Below are 16343 nucleotides of genomic sequence, written 5' to 3'. Positions count from 1 at the left end.
CCATAATTAACGATGTGGGTCAATAATCGTGCCTGCGACTGCCATGGGGTTTAACGATAATTTTACTTTTTTTTAAAAAACTTATTTGGGTGCATTTACACTGAAAGATTGCAATGGAGAGAGCAGAGCCTGTCTTCACTGGCTTCTCTGTAATGAAGACGTGTTTGCCTGATAATGCACAGATAAGAAGTCGGGAGGGAGGCTCGGAGATCGCTTATACTACTGATTTATTCAATAAATAAAAATATGACAGTTACGCTTGAATAAAAACAAAGCGTAAAATTTTTTGATTTAATTATATTTTATTTTTAATACCTTTAGGCCTTGAAAATGCCCACATGCTTTGTGAAAGGATGTAAAACCAAATGGATACCTAGTGAATGTTATACGACTATGCATGCTTTTCCACACGATAAAGAAATGGTTTTGCAGTGGCTGTTAGCCATTCCGAATGACTTTGAAAATATCAATGACACAGCTGAGCGCATTTCAAATAGCAAGAAAGGTATATATCGGATATGTTCACGTCATTTTTCAGAGCAATGTTATGACAATCGAAAAAAAGGTCGTGTACTAAAAAAAGGTTCTCGGCCTACAATTTTTAATACAGTGTCTAGTGTCTCAAATGAGCGCATAAAAGTATCTAAGAGTGTAGATCAGTACACATGCCCAACAAAATCTTCTTTTTCCTATGATCATAACTACTCAGTAACTGAAGTAGTATATGGTGTTAATTTAGCTCCGGAGGCGGCTAAATTGTTCAGAAATGCTGAAAAGGAATATGGTAAAGCTTCTACTGTTAATGAAACCCAGCCCTTGTTGCTGAATATACCTTTAAAAAGTAATCCCAAAAAAAAAAATGTGGTTGCTAAGCCAGTAAAAGACTGTACTACAGCCAAAGTCCACGTAAAAAATGTATTTACTAAAACTGAACCATTTTTGGGAAAAAAACATAAAAAAATTCAAGTGTTCTATAATCATTTTACACACGACATTGGAATTCAGTGTAACCTAGTAAACTTACCACCGTTAACCAAACCAAAAACTAGTGCATTAGTTCAAACCAATGAATTACATACTTGCACACCTGTGAAAAATTTATCAGGTGTGAACCTAGATACTGAAGTCAATTCTTCAGTTATCAATTCTTTACAAAAGACACCTCATTTTGATTGTCCTATCTCACCTATTTTTAAATCTCCATCCTTCACTGGACTTTTAGTTAGCTCTGACTCAGAACTAGAAAATTCTGCTTCCAAAAAAAAAAATTATGATAGTAGCTACTTACCTTCTGAGGAGGAAGAAAATTTATTTGAGCGAACACTGATGGCTAATGAATACTTTACTGTTTCCGAATCTGATTTGTCTAACACAGACCAAAATCCATCTAGTCAATTACATAATAGTGATTTTATTGCGGAAAGGAAATTTATTGTTTTTGAGAGTCAACTGAAAAAACTAATACTGAAATGCCACTGTGAATATACCCCAGAATGTCAGTCCTCTATTTCCTCTTATAAATTAGTTGTTAGAGGTTCAGCTGTAGCAATACATGCAAATTGTAGCAAATCACACCATTTCAAGTTATGGGACAGTCAGCCCTGTATTGGCAATATGCCACTTGGAAACCTACTAATGTCCTCAGCTATCCTCCTTAGTGGCTCCACCTATCTAAAAGTATCAAATTTTTTTAAAATTTTTGGAATTGTATCCATTGGTAAAACTAAACATTTTTCCAATCAAAGTCGATTTTTGTTTCCAACAATTAATCATTTTTGGACAGTTGATAGACAGAACAGTATAAGACATATTTCGGGTAAACCTGTAGCAGTCGCCGGTGATGGTCAATGTGACTTACCCGGTTTCTGTGCGAAGTACTGTACCTATACAGTCATGGATTTAAATTCCAAAAAAATTCTTGACTTTCAAGTAGAACAGGTTAGCCAAAATATATCATCTGTTTCTTTGGAAAAAAAAGCCTTTGTTCAGTGTATAGATCGACTTAGCAGTGATTTAAATATTCGTGTGATATGCACTGACCGCCACGTTAGCATTAGAAAAATTATTCGTGAGCAGTATCCAAGTATTATACAACAATTTGATGTCTGGCATTGTGCCAAATCTATTGGATCTAAGTTACTCAGTGCTAGTAAGCGTCAAGACTGTCAAATTCTAGCACGTTGGGTAAACGCCACCAAGGACCATCTTTGGTGGTGCTCACAAACGTGTAATCGGAATCCAGATCTGCTAGTCGAGAAATGGAAATCCATTACTTTTCATGTTATAAACCAACACTCTTGGGAAGGTGCTGAACATTATTCGGCATGTGAACATGACACTTTGAATGACACAGTCGAATGTAGACGAAAGTGGCTAACAGTGGGTTCCACAGCCTACAAAGCTTTTAAAACTATAGTATTAAACCCAGCATTTATCAAAGATATTAGACATCTAACTCATTTCTTCCATACCGGTGATCTAGAATCGTTTCATTCAAGCACGCTGAAATATCGTTCAAAGAGAAACCATTTCTCTGTTAATGGTATGATTGCACGGACCCAGCTCTCTGTTTTGGAGCATAATAATAATGTAAATAGACAGCAAGCAACAGCCAAAAAAAAAATTGGCGTAGAACAAAATATGCCCAGACATCGTTTTACATATAGTAAAGCCAAGAAAGATTGGATAGTGCAAAAAATCTTTGAGGAAAGAAATTTGGATCATTTACCTCACATAATCAATGGAATAGTATCAATGGCTGAAGGATCTGTGAGTTTTGAATGGGATTCTAAAAATGAAACTGCTCCTAAAAACATTGCTAGCAAACCAATGCCTGATAAGAAATTTCTCTTGGAAAAACATTTATCCCGTTTTAGGGAAATGTGAGCTGAACATTTCATTTAAAATCTATTTTGTGTTATTTTGGACTCTGTAAAAAGAGTTTGCACCCTCCTAACAGCTTAGACCTTTGGATAGCTGCTTTTAAAGCAGTAGTGCAGCGTTTTAAAGCGAACCTATGTCTTCCTTCGTGCCGGGGTGAGAGGCTCCCGATCGCCATCTACAGCCACCTATACTCACCTGATCCCACCGGGTCACGCATTATTTATGTTGTCGGGTCACAGATCTCAGCCACTGTAGCCCGGCCCGCACGCTGAGAGATGAGTGCAACGCTCAGAGAGAATAACAGGAGAGTCCAGCGCTCCGTCATTCTCTATGAGCGTTAGACTCATCTCTCAGCGCTAGGCCTGGGCTGCAGCGGCTAAGATCTCCGTGACCCGACCATCTCCAGAAGCGTCACCCGGCGGGATCAGGTGACTACAGGGGGCTGTAGCGGGGGTCTGGATCCTGTCACCCCGGCACGGGTGGTGACAGGTTCCCTTTAAAAATATTCACTACATAACACATGAACAAATTATCCAACTCTGTAATGTTGATTCTGTTAGTGATTGTCCCCCTAACCACGTAACTATTATGAACTTTACTCAACATATGCATCTACACCCCATCCGTCATATTCTGTACAAAAACGTCATCTTACGCATGCAGGACAGGCTGTTCCAGCCGTCCGTCATGCTGCCCCCTCCTCTGGCCCGTCATCAGATGCTTACCCGCCATTGGCTGAGTTTAGTTTTGCTCTTTCAATCACAGCCAAACAGCTGAGGAGGCAACAAAGGGGGGCTGGCGCGGTAGGGCTGACATCCGAATTTGCCGTCATAGTTCCCAAGATGACTAAGGTGGTGTACACAAATCAGGTGATAGTGCAGTACAGTTACGGGAAGACAGGGAAGGGGGCCATTCACCCTGTGGTCCTTTTAGCACCTTTTTAGCCTTGTGTCAAATTTGCAGAGCCGACAGTCTTTGTAAACTTGCTTGCACCTCATCTCCGTAACTCCTTCACACCCTCTTGTAAACTAACAAATCTTATTCTCATGTTTGTTTTGCTGGTGCAATGTTCAGAAAACTGCACTGGTGCCTTAATGATGCAAAAGATGTGCAGTGTGTGCTGGCCCTCATCAGTAAATCTCTTTACAAGTAATAGTTTATTGACATGTTTGTGTATCGTGTCGTGTCTGTGTAATCTTATCTTCAATATTTTTTTTTACTTTATCCCTGTTGAGGCGTGGGGTGTGTGGATGGCGTGGGGTGTGTGTATGATGGTATGTTGGCGGTGTGTAGGATGGGAGTTTAGGGGGAGGATGGGATGTGTAGGATGGAGGGTGGTGTGTGGATGATGGGAGATGTTAGTGGATTATTGGAGGCCTTTGTGGATGAGGTGAGGGGGGTTTGTGATATTTGAATGGATGGGTGTGTTGACAAGGGGAGAGGGGTGTGGATGACAAGTGGTGTGTGGATGAGCAGAGGGGTTTGTGTATGATGGTATGTTGGTGGTGTGTAGGATGGGAGTTAAGGGGGAGGATCGGATGTGTTGGATGTAGGGTGGTGTGTGGATGATGGGCGATGTTTGTGGATTATGTGAGGCCTTTGTGGATGAGGTGAGGGGTGTGTGGATGATTGGAGTGGAGTGGTGTGTATGATGGGAGGTTGTGGTTAGGATGGATGGATGGATGGGGGATGTGGATGGATCGATGTATGCCTGTAGGGTGTTTGGATGGATGGTGTTTGTTGATTGTGGGGAGTGATAATGGTTTCGCCATGCCCGACCCCCGCCATGCCCCAACAGCGACACACTTTAATAAAAAATAGTAAGTTACAACAAACACATACGACAAGAATAAAAAAAAAGTCTACTTATGTATGTCTGCGACCGCGTGGATGAAAGGAAATTGCTGCCCGATTCCGATGGTAATGCATGCTGGCAATTGCTCATTGCGTAGTACAATATGCATATATGCATAAGCCCTGTGGGCGCCATGGGTGGCACATTTGTGGCCGCGATGGGTGAAAATTAGATTCAGATGCTGCATCCGCTCACATACCCCGGGGCTGTAATTCATCTGCTCTGATCTGTCATTATAGGCCTGAAGTCACTTGCCTCCATGCATTCTCTATCGAAGCGCATGACTTCCAGCGTTCAGTTTTTAAAGGGGTTATCCAGCACTACAAAAACATGGCCACTTTTTTTCAGAGACAACACGACTCTTGTCTCCAATTCAGGTGCAGTTTGCAATTAAGCTCCATTCACTTCAATGAAACTGAGCAGCAAAACCCCGCCCAAACTGGACACCAGAGTGGGGCTGTCTCTGGAAGAAAGTGGCCATGTTTTTGTAGCGCTGGATAACCCCTTTAAGGCAGAGAAAAGGATTCACAGCCCCGGCGGATGTGAGCGCATGCCGGATTTGATCGGCAACGCGGGACGGCAACGGAGTAGCCCCGCAAGACATCGACCAGATTACTTTAGGATACATCCCATCGGCTACCGGGGGCTCCCCCCCAAAAAAAAAAAAATATTAGAACTGCTTCTTTCAGTTAATCGAAATCGTATTTCGCAGTTTATCTAATTATTATTTCTCCAACATAGACCAATCGGGTCAATTGGATAATAGTGATTTTATCGCAGAAAGGAAATTTATTGTTTTTGAGAGTCAACTGATAAAAGTAATAATGAAATGCCACTGTGAATATACCCCTGAATGTCGGTCCTCTATTTCCTCTTATAAATTACTTGTTAGAGGTTCAGCTGTTGCAATACATGCAATTTGTCCCATAACTTGAACTGGTGTGATTTGCTACAATCAGCCATGTATTGGCAATATGCCACTTGGCAACCTAATAATGTCTTCCGGTATCCTACTTGTTGGCTAAACCTATTTTAAAGTATACAATTTATAAAAAATTTGGAAGATAGTATACATTCGAAAAAGTAAACATTTTTCTATTTTAAATATATTATTTTTACGTACTCTAAATCATTTTTTAACCATGGATAGACAGAACACTATAAGATATATTTGTGTTAAACCAATAGCAGTAGCAGTGATGGTCAATGTGTGAATACTCAACTGATGTGTGTACACCCCACCTGTCATTTTGGGGACTAAGACCTAATATTCTGGATGGTGGACAGACTGCACCACCCTCCCTCTCCACCACCCCACCCTCCTTTTACTTATCATAAGATGCTTAGCAGCCATTGGCTGAGTTTATTTATGCTCGACCAATTGCAGTTGACCAGCTGTGTGACCAAAGTTGCGGTGTGGTTGACATCACGAATATGCCCTTATTGTCCCCAAGATAACGGACGGGTTTTACAGGCATCTAGTGAATATAGTGCAGTACAATAACGTGGTTCGGGTGACACGGTGAAGGGGGACAGTGACTTACATATTACACGTTAATAAGTTGGATAATTACTTTGTGTGTTATGTAAGGAATATTTTTAAAAGTCCGCACTACACCATCAATCTAAGATAGCTGATGGTGTCCATTTTGAAAATGTTTAATTTGTTGGCCTAACTAAACCCTTTTATACTTTTTGCATGTGTCAAATTGGCACAGCCTATAGTCACTGTGGACTTGCTTGCAACGCCTCGCTGTAACTCCTTCACACCTTCTCAATTAGTAAGTTGTCTTGAAAGCCTTGTTTAGCTTTTCAAATTTTATCATAAATGCACTGGTGAAGTGTGTGCTGTCCATCAGCGATAACGTTATTATCAACTGATACTTTAGGATACGTTTTTAATGATCGTGTCGTGTGTGTTATCTTATTTTTAAAATTTCAATTACTTTGTCACTGAGACATTGTGCATTGTGTGGGCTGTGTATTGCAGGGGCTGTGGATGTTGGTAGGGGTGTGTGGATGGGCATAGGGGTGTGGATGAGGGGTGAGTGGATGAGCGTCGGTGTGCGTTGAAGATGTGAGTGTATGGTTGTGTGGCTGAAGGGAGGGGGATGTGTATGTTGGGGTGGGTGTAATGGTAGTGGATGAGGGGAGGGTGTGTGTGATGGGAATCGATGGGTGTGTGTGGATTAGGAGTGTTGGAGTGGTGTGTGCATGATTGGAGAGGTGTGTAAGAGGAGGGGTGAGTGGATGAGCGTAGGTGTGTGTGGATAAAGGGAGGGGGATGTTTATGATGGGAGGGGTGTGATGGGAGTAGATGGGTGTGTGGATGATGGGAGTTGAGGGGTGTGCGACTAATGGTAGGGGTTTGTATGATGGGGGGGGTAGTAAGGATGGAGGGGGTGGACTGTGGATGGATGGTGTTTGGTGATAGTGGTAGGGATAACGGTGGTGCCACCCACAACCCTGCCATCCACTCAATCCACAATTGACAAACAGGGATACACTAAAGACAATGTAAGTAAAAACAAACACACACGACAAGACTAACAAATGTCTTATGTATATCAGCGACCCCGTTAGACGCGTGCATATATACTCACAGCTGTTTTTTGGTATAGCGCATAGATGTTGAAATCCGTCGTTGACTGATATCCGCCTTTTCTGTGACTACTGTTCTTAGGCCTGTAATTGACTGCCATAAGTAATGCTATTGCAGAGCTAATGAATGAAAGCGTGTGAGAACTGGCGTTTGACATGGCTGAGAATAGGAGTCACAGCAGAGGCTGATGTAAGCAAGCGCTGCATTTCAGTAGCGCCACTGTAAACAAAAAAGCTGCCGTGAGTATATATGGCAGCTGCTAACGGGGCTGTTGGTGTATTTTTAGATAATTCTTTACGCATTGTCTAAGATGTGATTAAATGGATGAAAATTTACATTGTTTTGTTGGTTTATAATTTGTTTATGGTGAATAAATAAAATTGTAGAATTGTTGTTCCATATTCTGATTTAACAATGAATTTTAATATTTACACTTGTATAACCAATTTATGCTAAATATATAGTCTCTTTTGCAATAAAATGTTTTAGCGAAATTTTTTGCTCTAAAAATTGTGACAAATAAATTTTTATTGTTTTAAAAGAATATAACTTGTTTTTATTACATAGGTCTTATACATACTTTACAATCATATGCAAATTTTTTTACAAACATTTCAAATTACAATATTTACTCAAACTTATGGGTAACTTAATAACTTTAAGGTTATAAGTTTATGGAAATGTGCTACTTTCAAGAAAGATGAAGAGCACTGTAATGCAAAGTCTGTGTTATGTCATGAAATGGCAAAAATTTTTGGTTATGCCTCAAAGTGAACCAAAAATCATGACTACTCTACATAGATACGGTGGCTTTTACATTGGGTGAGTGATAAAATCACCTGTTAACGTATCTGCGAAATACTTTTTTTTTTTTTACTGTTAATAGATAATACAACGGTACTAGATAATCCATTCTCCAAAATATGCCCCAGGAACACTGTACTGACCACGAATGTGAAAGCACATTGGAGTGTTATGATGTTCGTTGAGCTAACTCAACAGGGAACCACAAAAATTACAGTCTCAGTTGCGCCATAGTCATGCAGTGCCGTGACACATGAATTATGCATCCTCAAACGATCCTAGAACATATTCCCACACACCCTTTAAACCTTGATCTTGTCTAAGTTGACCCTGGCAGGATGGGCAGCCACCCAGCTATTCTATACAGTTGAAACATTTTGTAGTATGAGGGTCCATTTACACAGAAAGATTATCTGACAGATTATCTTCCAAAGATTTGAAGCCAAAGCCAGGAATGGATTTGAAAAGAAAAGAAATCTCAGGCTTTACTTTATGACCTGATCTCTGTTTATAGGTGGTTTCTGGCTTTGGCTTCAAATCGTTAGCAGATATCTGTCAAAGTATTTTGGTGTAAATGGAACCTGACTTTTGCATATACTCCACCTGTGCAGCTCACATATTTGCATACATACTCCACCTGAGAAGCGCAATCTTCAAATATAATGCTCCTGTGCAGCTCAAACTATACATAAACTATAACCAAGTTATTCTACTTCTACATATACCACTGAACTATAATAAACTTGTGCAGCTCACTAATCAGATTCCATCCATAGATGCACTGCCTGTGAGTTCAATGAGATGCATTGGGGGCAGCGTAACAAAATCAACAAGTTTGCGACAGAAAAGAGATGTGTTGTGAAAGGTAAACTAAAATAAAGTTCACAGGGTCAATCTTCTAATTTCCCAAAAATAAAGCTAGAATCATTGAAAAAACAAAAAAGGATGAAAATAAAAAAATACATAGAAAATTAGTCAAATGTCCATTGCCATATCAGTGGCAGGATAATCGTGAGTTTGTATAAAGCCCATATATAAGCCGTCTTCATCTGGAAAAGTGCAGCGTACTAGGTGGACAACACAAGAGGGTATTGGGATACGTCGATGTTTGCCAAGAAAACCGTGAATCATTCGGGTATAACTCCGATACGCAGCCTTTCGAAGCAATCTATTAAAAAGAAAAATATAAATTAGTTTTAAATTTTGTTATATAATCTATTAACACTGTTTTATGTTAAAAAAATTGTACACAAAATTAAATATATCTGACTTGAGTATACTGCATCCATGCTACTGGCCTGTGCAGGTTCAGAGTGGCCTCTCGAGCTGAAAGGCCACTCAGCCAATAAGTGTAAGTGATTGCCCGAGCGGCCTTTCAGCTGAGACATGCCACAATGAACCTGTAGACAACAGCCCCAGGGCGAAGCAATTCAAAAGAGAACACCTAGATGTGCGGTAGTGTTTTGTATTTCGAAAAGTATATAAAAAAATTAGCCGATCATCAGTGTAATCAGACAATTGATTGGTATCTAGGTATGCATAAATCCAGATATTTGTCTGGCACATTGTTGAAGTCAAAGCCTGGAATGGTTTAAATAAATAACATACCTTTATAAACAGTTATCTGTTTATATTCTGTTCCTTGTTTCGGCTACAAAAATGTGTCTGATAAATCTCTCTTTGTAAACACACCAATACACGGAGCAATAATCAGCTGATTATGTTTAGGTATAATACAGCCCTTACCGAGAATTATCTGTATACAACAGTGGAATTTTATTACACTAATACAATGCATTTTGCATCTTACTACGTTATAAGTCATAAAGTTTTGAAAATATAAAATAAGTTTATAACACAGCAAGGCTGAAGCACTGGAGGCAGGCCGACCCACCCTTAGTGGGAGGAATCCCTAGCCCCTCTGATAGGGTTCCATTGATTTTTATGGAGTCACAGAGGGGCTGTAGTTTCTTACCACTAAGGGTGAGTCGTCTAGCCTCCATTGCTTCTGCCTCAGCATGGTGGTATAGTCACTTGAATGTGGTGCTTCCCGCACTCAGACATGCTGCCCAGCCTGTGAGCATCGAACGTGCACACCATTTAGTAAAATGTGGCACTGTGAAACACCACTCAGACTGTACTATGATATGACAAGCCTACTTGGTGATTATTCATTAAAATACAGAATTCAAAGATTTAAATGTAGATATTTATATATTAATATATTTACCTTTTGGGAGTATCTTGATGATCATTGCTAGGGCAAGCCATATGAAATTCTAGCATCCACTGAAGATGCTCTGAATGTAGACACCTTTCTTTAAATTCATGAACCTCCGTGATACATTCCTGTGTTTCTAATATTTTGGATACAGCATTTTCAAATTCGATGCAACAGACAGACTCCGGAGCGGTTGGCATTATAATACAATTTTTACACATGCACCAGTCTATAGACCCAACACGAGAAATTAGAGGATCCATAACATTCAGATCTGAAAATTCTTCCTCTGAAGTCTCTGGGTCGTTCTGGAAACACTGGGCAGATATATTGTTTGCTGTAGCTTGAAATTCTAAATCTTGAAGTAATTCTTCTAGGTCCTAGAAAGTAAATATCAAATTTCATATTACAGTTCTTAAAGAAGCAGTTCACTTTTTTTTGGGGGGGGGGGGCTCCGTAGCCTGGGGCATGTATACTTACAGAAGATGATCGATGTCCCGCGGCGTAGCTCCGGTCCCGTCACGCAGTACCATACAAATCCGGCGCGCGCTCACTTCCGCCGGCGCTGTGACTCCTCTTCTCAGGCTTGTAATTTGAACCACGGAAGTCACGCACTTCCCTAGAGAATGCATGGAAGCGAGTGACTTCCGGCGGATAATGACAGGACAGAGAAGAGGACTGACAGCAGCACCCGGCGGAAGTGAGCGTGCGCCGGATTTGTATGGCGCGGGACACCGATGATCTTCTGTAAGTATACATGCCACAGGCTACCAGCGGGGCCCCAAAAATTAAAAAAATCAACAGCCTCTTTAATAAGATTATAAATTATATATTATCAATACTCACTGTGTCATAAGGATGAATTCCAACTTCAGGTGAAGAAATACTGATATCCTTGTCACTTTCAGTGTTATTATCGATCTATGGATAAGAAATGAAGTTAATGTACCACCAGGCCCAGACTAAAGCAATGGAGGCTGACTGACAAAAACACTGATGTAATAAACCCCAGCCCCTCCATACTGATATCCTTGTCACTTTCAGTGTTATTATCGATCTATGGATAAGAAATGAAGTGACTGTACCACCAGGCCCAGACTAAAGCAATGGAGGATGGCTGACAAAACAAGTGATGGAATAAACCCCAGCCCCTCCATGACTTGACTCCATTAGAATCAATGGAACCCTATCATAGAGGGGCTGGGGTTTCCTCTCACTAAAGGTGGTTTGGCCCGCCTCCAGTGCTTCAGCCACGGACTGTTGTTACAGACACTCTAAATATTTAACTAGGGAGGGTCCAAACCGGCCAATGTTCAGGATCGGCTATGATTCAGGCTGTCTGGCTGCCCTGTGCAGCGGGTGAATACAGCAGGAGGACCGCCTGGAAAAATGGGATACAGCCATAGCCATATGGTTTGGACCATACGTACATGTAAAACATGAAATTTAATTAAAAATAAAAATTAATTACTTACACTTCTTTGGGTATCAAGGTCGTCTTCATTTGTTGATGAAAATGCTGAGCAACCACTAATTATTGAAAAATTTTCATCCTCAAACTGAAAATTAAATATATATGTATATAAATGAATAAATGTTTATATTAAGACATGTAAAAAGGTAAGATTAAGAAACCATAAATAAAACACATATGCTAGATTAGATGATACCAGTGGATATTGTTTGGAACCAACATAAAAAGATAGGATAGTCTGCTGGCATGGACTACATGTTATAGGATCAACAGCAGAAGAGAACTATGTCCTATAGACTTCAAGGATTTACAGAATATATTACGCCTGGCCATCCCTTATCTCCATGAAACAAAAAAACACAACGTGCTTGATAAGTCATATAAATGTTTTTGATATATAATATTAGTATGAAAAAATATTCAACTTAACGAAGAATCGGTCACACTGGAGTCCATTGTACTGGTGAAGTGGCACCTTCTCCTCTAATACAGTTTTTTCTTACTTGATAGAGAAAGCAATCAGTAAAGTTCATCAATTGATCTTTTTTGATATGGGTCAACGGTCAAGCTGCAAGATAATTGTTTCTAGAATAGGGGAGATAAAAAATTATTTTAAAACAATCTAATGGAACAGCATCTTTCTATAAACGACACAAGCTCATTGATAAGAGCATTTCAGGTGCTGCTACTCGACATCACATTGTCCAATAGTGTAGCTCAAAGACCACATATCATTAAAAGTGAAATATTATAAATAAATAATGCATGAATTCAGCTCTCACTTCTCAGACTCTCCACAGGTGCAGGTCTCACTTCTCAGACTCCACAGGTGCAGCTCACACTTCGCAGACTCTGCACAGGTGCAGCTCACACTTCGCAGACTCTGCACAGGTGCAGCTCACACTTCGCAGACTCTGCACAGGTGCAGCTCACACTTCGCAGACTCTGCACAGGTGCAGCTCACACTTCGCAGACTCTGCACAGGTGCAGCTCACACTTCGCAGACTCTGCACAGGTGCAGCTCACACTTCGCAGACTCTGCACAGGTGCGGCTCACACTTATGAGACTCTGCACATGTGAAGCTCATAAATTCACCATACACATATCCAGCTTGTGGATTTAAAACACGCCAAAAGGGCGCACCTGGCAAAAATTTCCCGCCAATAGTCTCTTCCCGCTAAGTGGACAACTGCAAATAATTCCCGCCAAGCCCACAAAGACAGAAAATGAGAAGACATTACCTGGCACCTCATGCTGATGACTATGGACCCCTGGATATACAAATTTGGCCAAACTAGAAATTACAGACATACCACCTCATAGCAGGCAAACAAGCGCGCGGACGAGACACCGTGCTGCTGTATGTGCGCGCCCACGACACAGCATGCTGGCGGACATGTGCAGCCCCTACACCACAGACTGTGTAAACTGTGCCCAAATGAGAGATTACATACATACCGCCTCATGCTGCGACATGTGGGTGCCCCCACCACCTCATAGCAGGCAAACAAGCGCGCGGACGAAACACCGTGCTGCTGTATGTGCGCGCCCACGCCACAGCACACCTCTACTCTTCGGGTGCTGACGGCTGTCTTCTGGGCTTGGAAACACGCCCATAAAGTGGGGCGTGGAAAAAAGGCAGTGCTTCATTGCGAAAGGGAGGCTGGGAGTTGTAGGAAATTGAAGGAGAAGCGTAGCCGTGCGTAGCCACGCTGTTGGGGGAGTGTCCGCAACGGTCTGGGTGCCGAAGATGACAACAAGATGGCCGCGGAGTCCGAGAAAAAGAGGTGGAAAATTGATATTTGGAAGGGGGTAAGTTAATGCAAACATAGATCGGGGGAAACATGGCCTGAATATCGGTGCATTGATTGAAAAAAAAAAAAAAGTGAACTGCTTCTTTAAAAGCAGCTATCCGAAGGTACAAGCAGATTGGGGGGGGGGGGGTGCAGGCTGTGAGTACAGAGTCACTTTAAATACTCAAGTTCTATTGAGTTTATCTGTACTATTTTGTGCTTATTTTCCTAATATTTTATTTTTGTTTTCCTTTTGTTTTGTTTTTTACTTTGATATGACATTTTGGGGACACTGGAACCAATTACAAGCTTTCTTTAGAGTTATGGGCCCAACATACATTGGTTTCAACATACAATGGTCGTCCTGGAACCAATTAATATCATATGTTGAGGGAACACTGTAGAGGTGTTTTTTATGGGGAAAAAAACAGACAAAGGCAACCAAGATATGTTTTGAATGCTTTTAATGTTATAAATACTTTTGAGCTCATATGTCATGGCTTACCTGTCAGAGTACTATTGCCTTTCCCCACATTTTCTATTTGTGGGCAGAAGGTATGTTTTAAATTCTGGAATCTCATATAGGTACATTTTTAAGATCCAAATATTATTGCATGTATTCTGTCTACTACCACTTTAAATGGGTCAAGATGCTATTTAGTTGTATAACACATAATAAAAAGATTTCTAATTATTATTTGTTGTTGTTTTCTTTGACACAGGGCAGGAAAAACGGAGAAGAAAGCTGTTTATTTCCATGTTGGTGTTACAGACAACATTTCCCACATAAATAAGGAAATCACATCTTGCTGTTACTTTGACATAGCAAAATCAAACGCCTACTAATATCATGACAAATTGCAACAGCAGTAGAACTGTCCATATGCAGGAGTTATCTAAGATTCTGACTCGAGGCTATTCTATCGAATAACATTATACATACTTCATACTGACAGATTGGCCTGTACCGCAGACTTTTGATGATGATAGTTTATTTTCATACAGTATAGTAGGATAGGCCATGATAAAAAAAAAATAAAAACTAAAAAAAACTCGCCTAAAAGTCAAATTTATTCTATAAGTTCTGCTCCACAAATACACTATAGATAGGTGACTAACTATGTTAAATAGGTTATCCAGCGCTACAAAAACATGGCCACTTTTCCCCATACTGTTGTCTCCAGTTCAGGTGCAGTTTGCAATTAAGCTCCATTTACTTCAATGGAACTGAGTTTCAAAACCCTACCCAAACTGGAGACAACAGTAGGGGGAAAGTGGCCATGTTTTTGTAGCGCTGGATAACCCCTTTAAGTTGGAATTACACAACGCATGTCACTCTATAGTCATACAAGGAGATACATCCTCAATTAACCACTTAACAAAGACGGGCGTACATGTACAGCCCCGCCGCCTGGGACTTAAGGCAGCAGGGTGTGCATGCTCTTCCTGCCAGGGGCCACACTGTGGAGCAAGTGCAGGAGCTGAGCTCGCTTAATAGCGGGTGAGGACCGGCTGCTATCAGCAGCCAGGCCCTCACCCTCAATAGTGTGCAGCAGCCCCCCATTAACCCCTTAAACACAGCAACCGCAGCTCCTGTCACTTACCGAATGGGACCCCCACAGCGTGTCTGCAGGGGTCCCGACCGCACTGCCTGACTGACGGAGCTATGCAGCTTACCTCTGTATAGTTAGATCTTCAGTCTCTATCAGAAGATCACAGATAACACTGATCCCTGCTATGCTATGGCATAGCAGTGATCAGTGTGACCAATCCAATGTATATATGTAATAGTCCCCTAGGAAGACTAAAAAAGTGTAAATTAAATAAATAAATAAATGTTTTTAAAAATGCCCCAAAGCCCCTCCCCTAATAAAATTCTAAATCACCCTTATCATTTTATAAATCAAACACATAAAAATAATGAAATAAATATGCATATTATATGTCGTAACGTGTTTAATTGTCTGATCTATTAAAATAAAACAATATTATTTCCTGTGAACGGAATGAATAAAAAGTGGTAAAAAATGCCAGGATTGCAGATTTTTTTATTACATTTTATATATAAAAAAATTAATAAACAGTAATCAATACTTCCGATTTACACAGATATGGTACTAATAAAAATAGAGATCATGGCGCAAAAACTGATACCCCATACAGCCCTGCAGGTAAAAAAATGAAAGCGTTATAAGAGTCACATTAGGGCCATTTTAAATATACCTATTTGCAAAAAAAGTTTTACTGTTAATAAAAATAGTAAAACATTAGAATAGCTATGTAAACATGCATATTGCTGTGTTCAGACTGAACTACTGAATAAACATATATTGTCAGTTTTACTGTAAAGTGCATTACGTAAACACGGAAACGCCACAAAATTTGCAGAATTGCATTTTTTCTTCCAAATTCACCCCATAAATGATATTTAAGGGGTTCCGTCATTCATTTTATGGTAGATTAAAAGGGTGCCATCACAAGGTACACCTGTTCCTGAAAAAAAACAAGCCCTCACATGGCCCTGTAGATGGAAAAATAAAAGAGTTATGGCTGTTAGAAGGCGAGGAGGACCACCCCCCCAAAGGATAAAAGCGTTATAAGCATGATAATAGATCAATTTTAATGAACAGTTAGGATTTTTTAAAAAGATTTTAACTTTTTAAAAGCTGTCATATCATGTCCTATCATTGTAATTGTACCGACTTGAGGA

At 40.4% G+C, this 16343-nt stretch overlaps 1 protein-coding gene across 1 annotated transcript; it reads right to left on the bottom strand.

Moving 5' to 3' along the window:
• Positions 1-9119: 9119 nt before the first annotated feature.
• LOC138784175 (uncharacterized) lies at positions 9120-13316 on the bottom strand. The gene is made up of 5 exons (XM_069959687.1): positions 13299-13316; positions 11841-11924; positions 11212-11286; positions 10375-10745; positions 9120-9312 (listed from the first exon to the last, which is right to left on the bottom strand). The coding sequence occupies exons 1-5, from the start codon at positions 13314-13316 to the stop codon at positions 9120-9122; spliced, it is 741 nt and encodes a 246-aa protein (XP_069815788.1).
• Between the last annotated feature and the right edge of the window lie 3027 nt (positions 13317-16343).

This window comes from Dendropsophus ebraccatus, chromosome 2 (assembly GCF_027789765.1).
Source record: "Dendropsophus ebraccatus isolate aDenEbr1 chromosome 2, aDenEbr1.pat, whole genome shotgun sequence".
Lineage (NCBI taxonomy): Eukaryota > Metazoa > Chordata > Amphibia > Anura > Hylidae > Dendropsophus > Dendropsophus ebraccatus.
The sequence above is the reverse complement of the archived record's forward strand: the minus strand, read 5'-3'. Positions and strand labels throughout refer to the sequence as shown.

Excerpts from the sequence above, each read along its gene's own strand:
- LOC138784175 (XM_069959687.1), bottom strand. Across the intron at positions 11,287-11,840 it reads ACCTTGATACCCAAAGAAGT|ATCGATAATAACACTGAAAG; the intron begins GTAAGTAATTAA and ends TCTTATCCATAG. Across the intron at positions 10,746-11,211 it reads GAATTCATCCTTATGACACA|GACCTAGAAGAATTACTTCA; the intron begins GTGAGTATTGAT and ends TTTACTTTCTAG.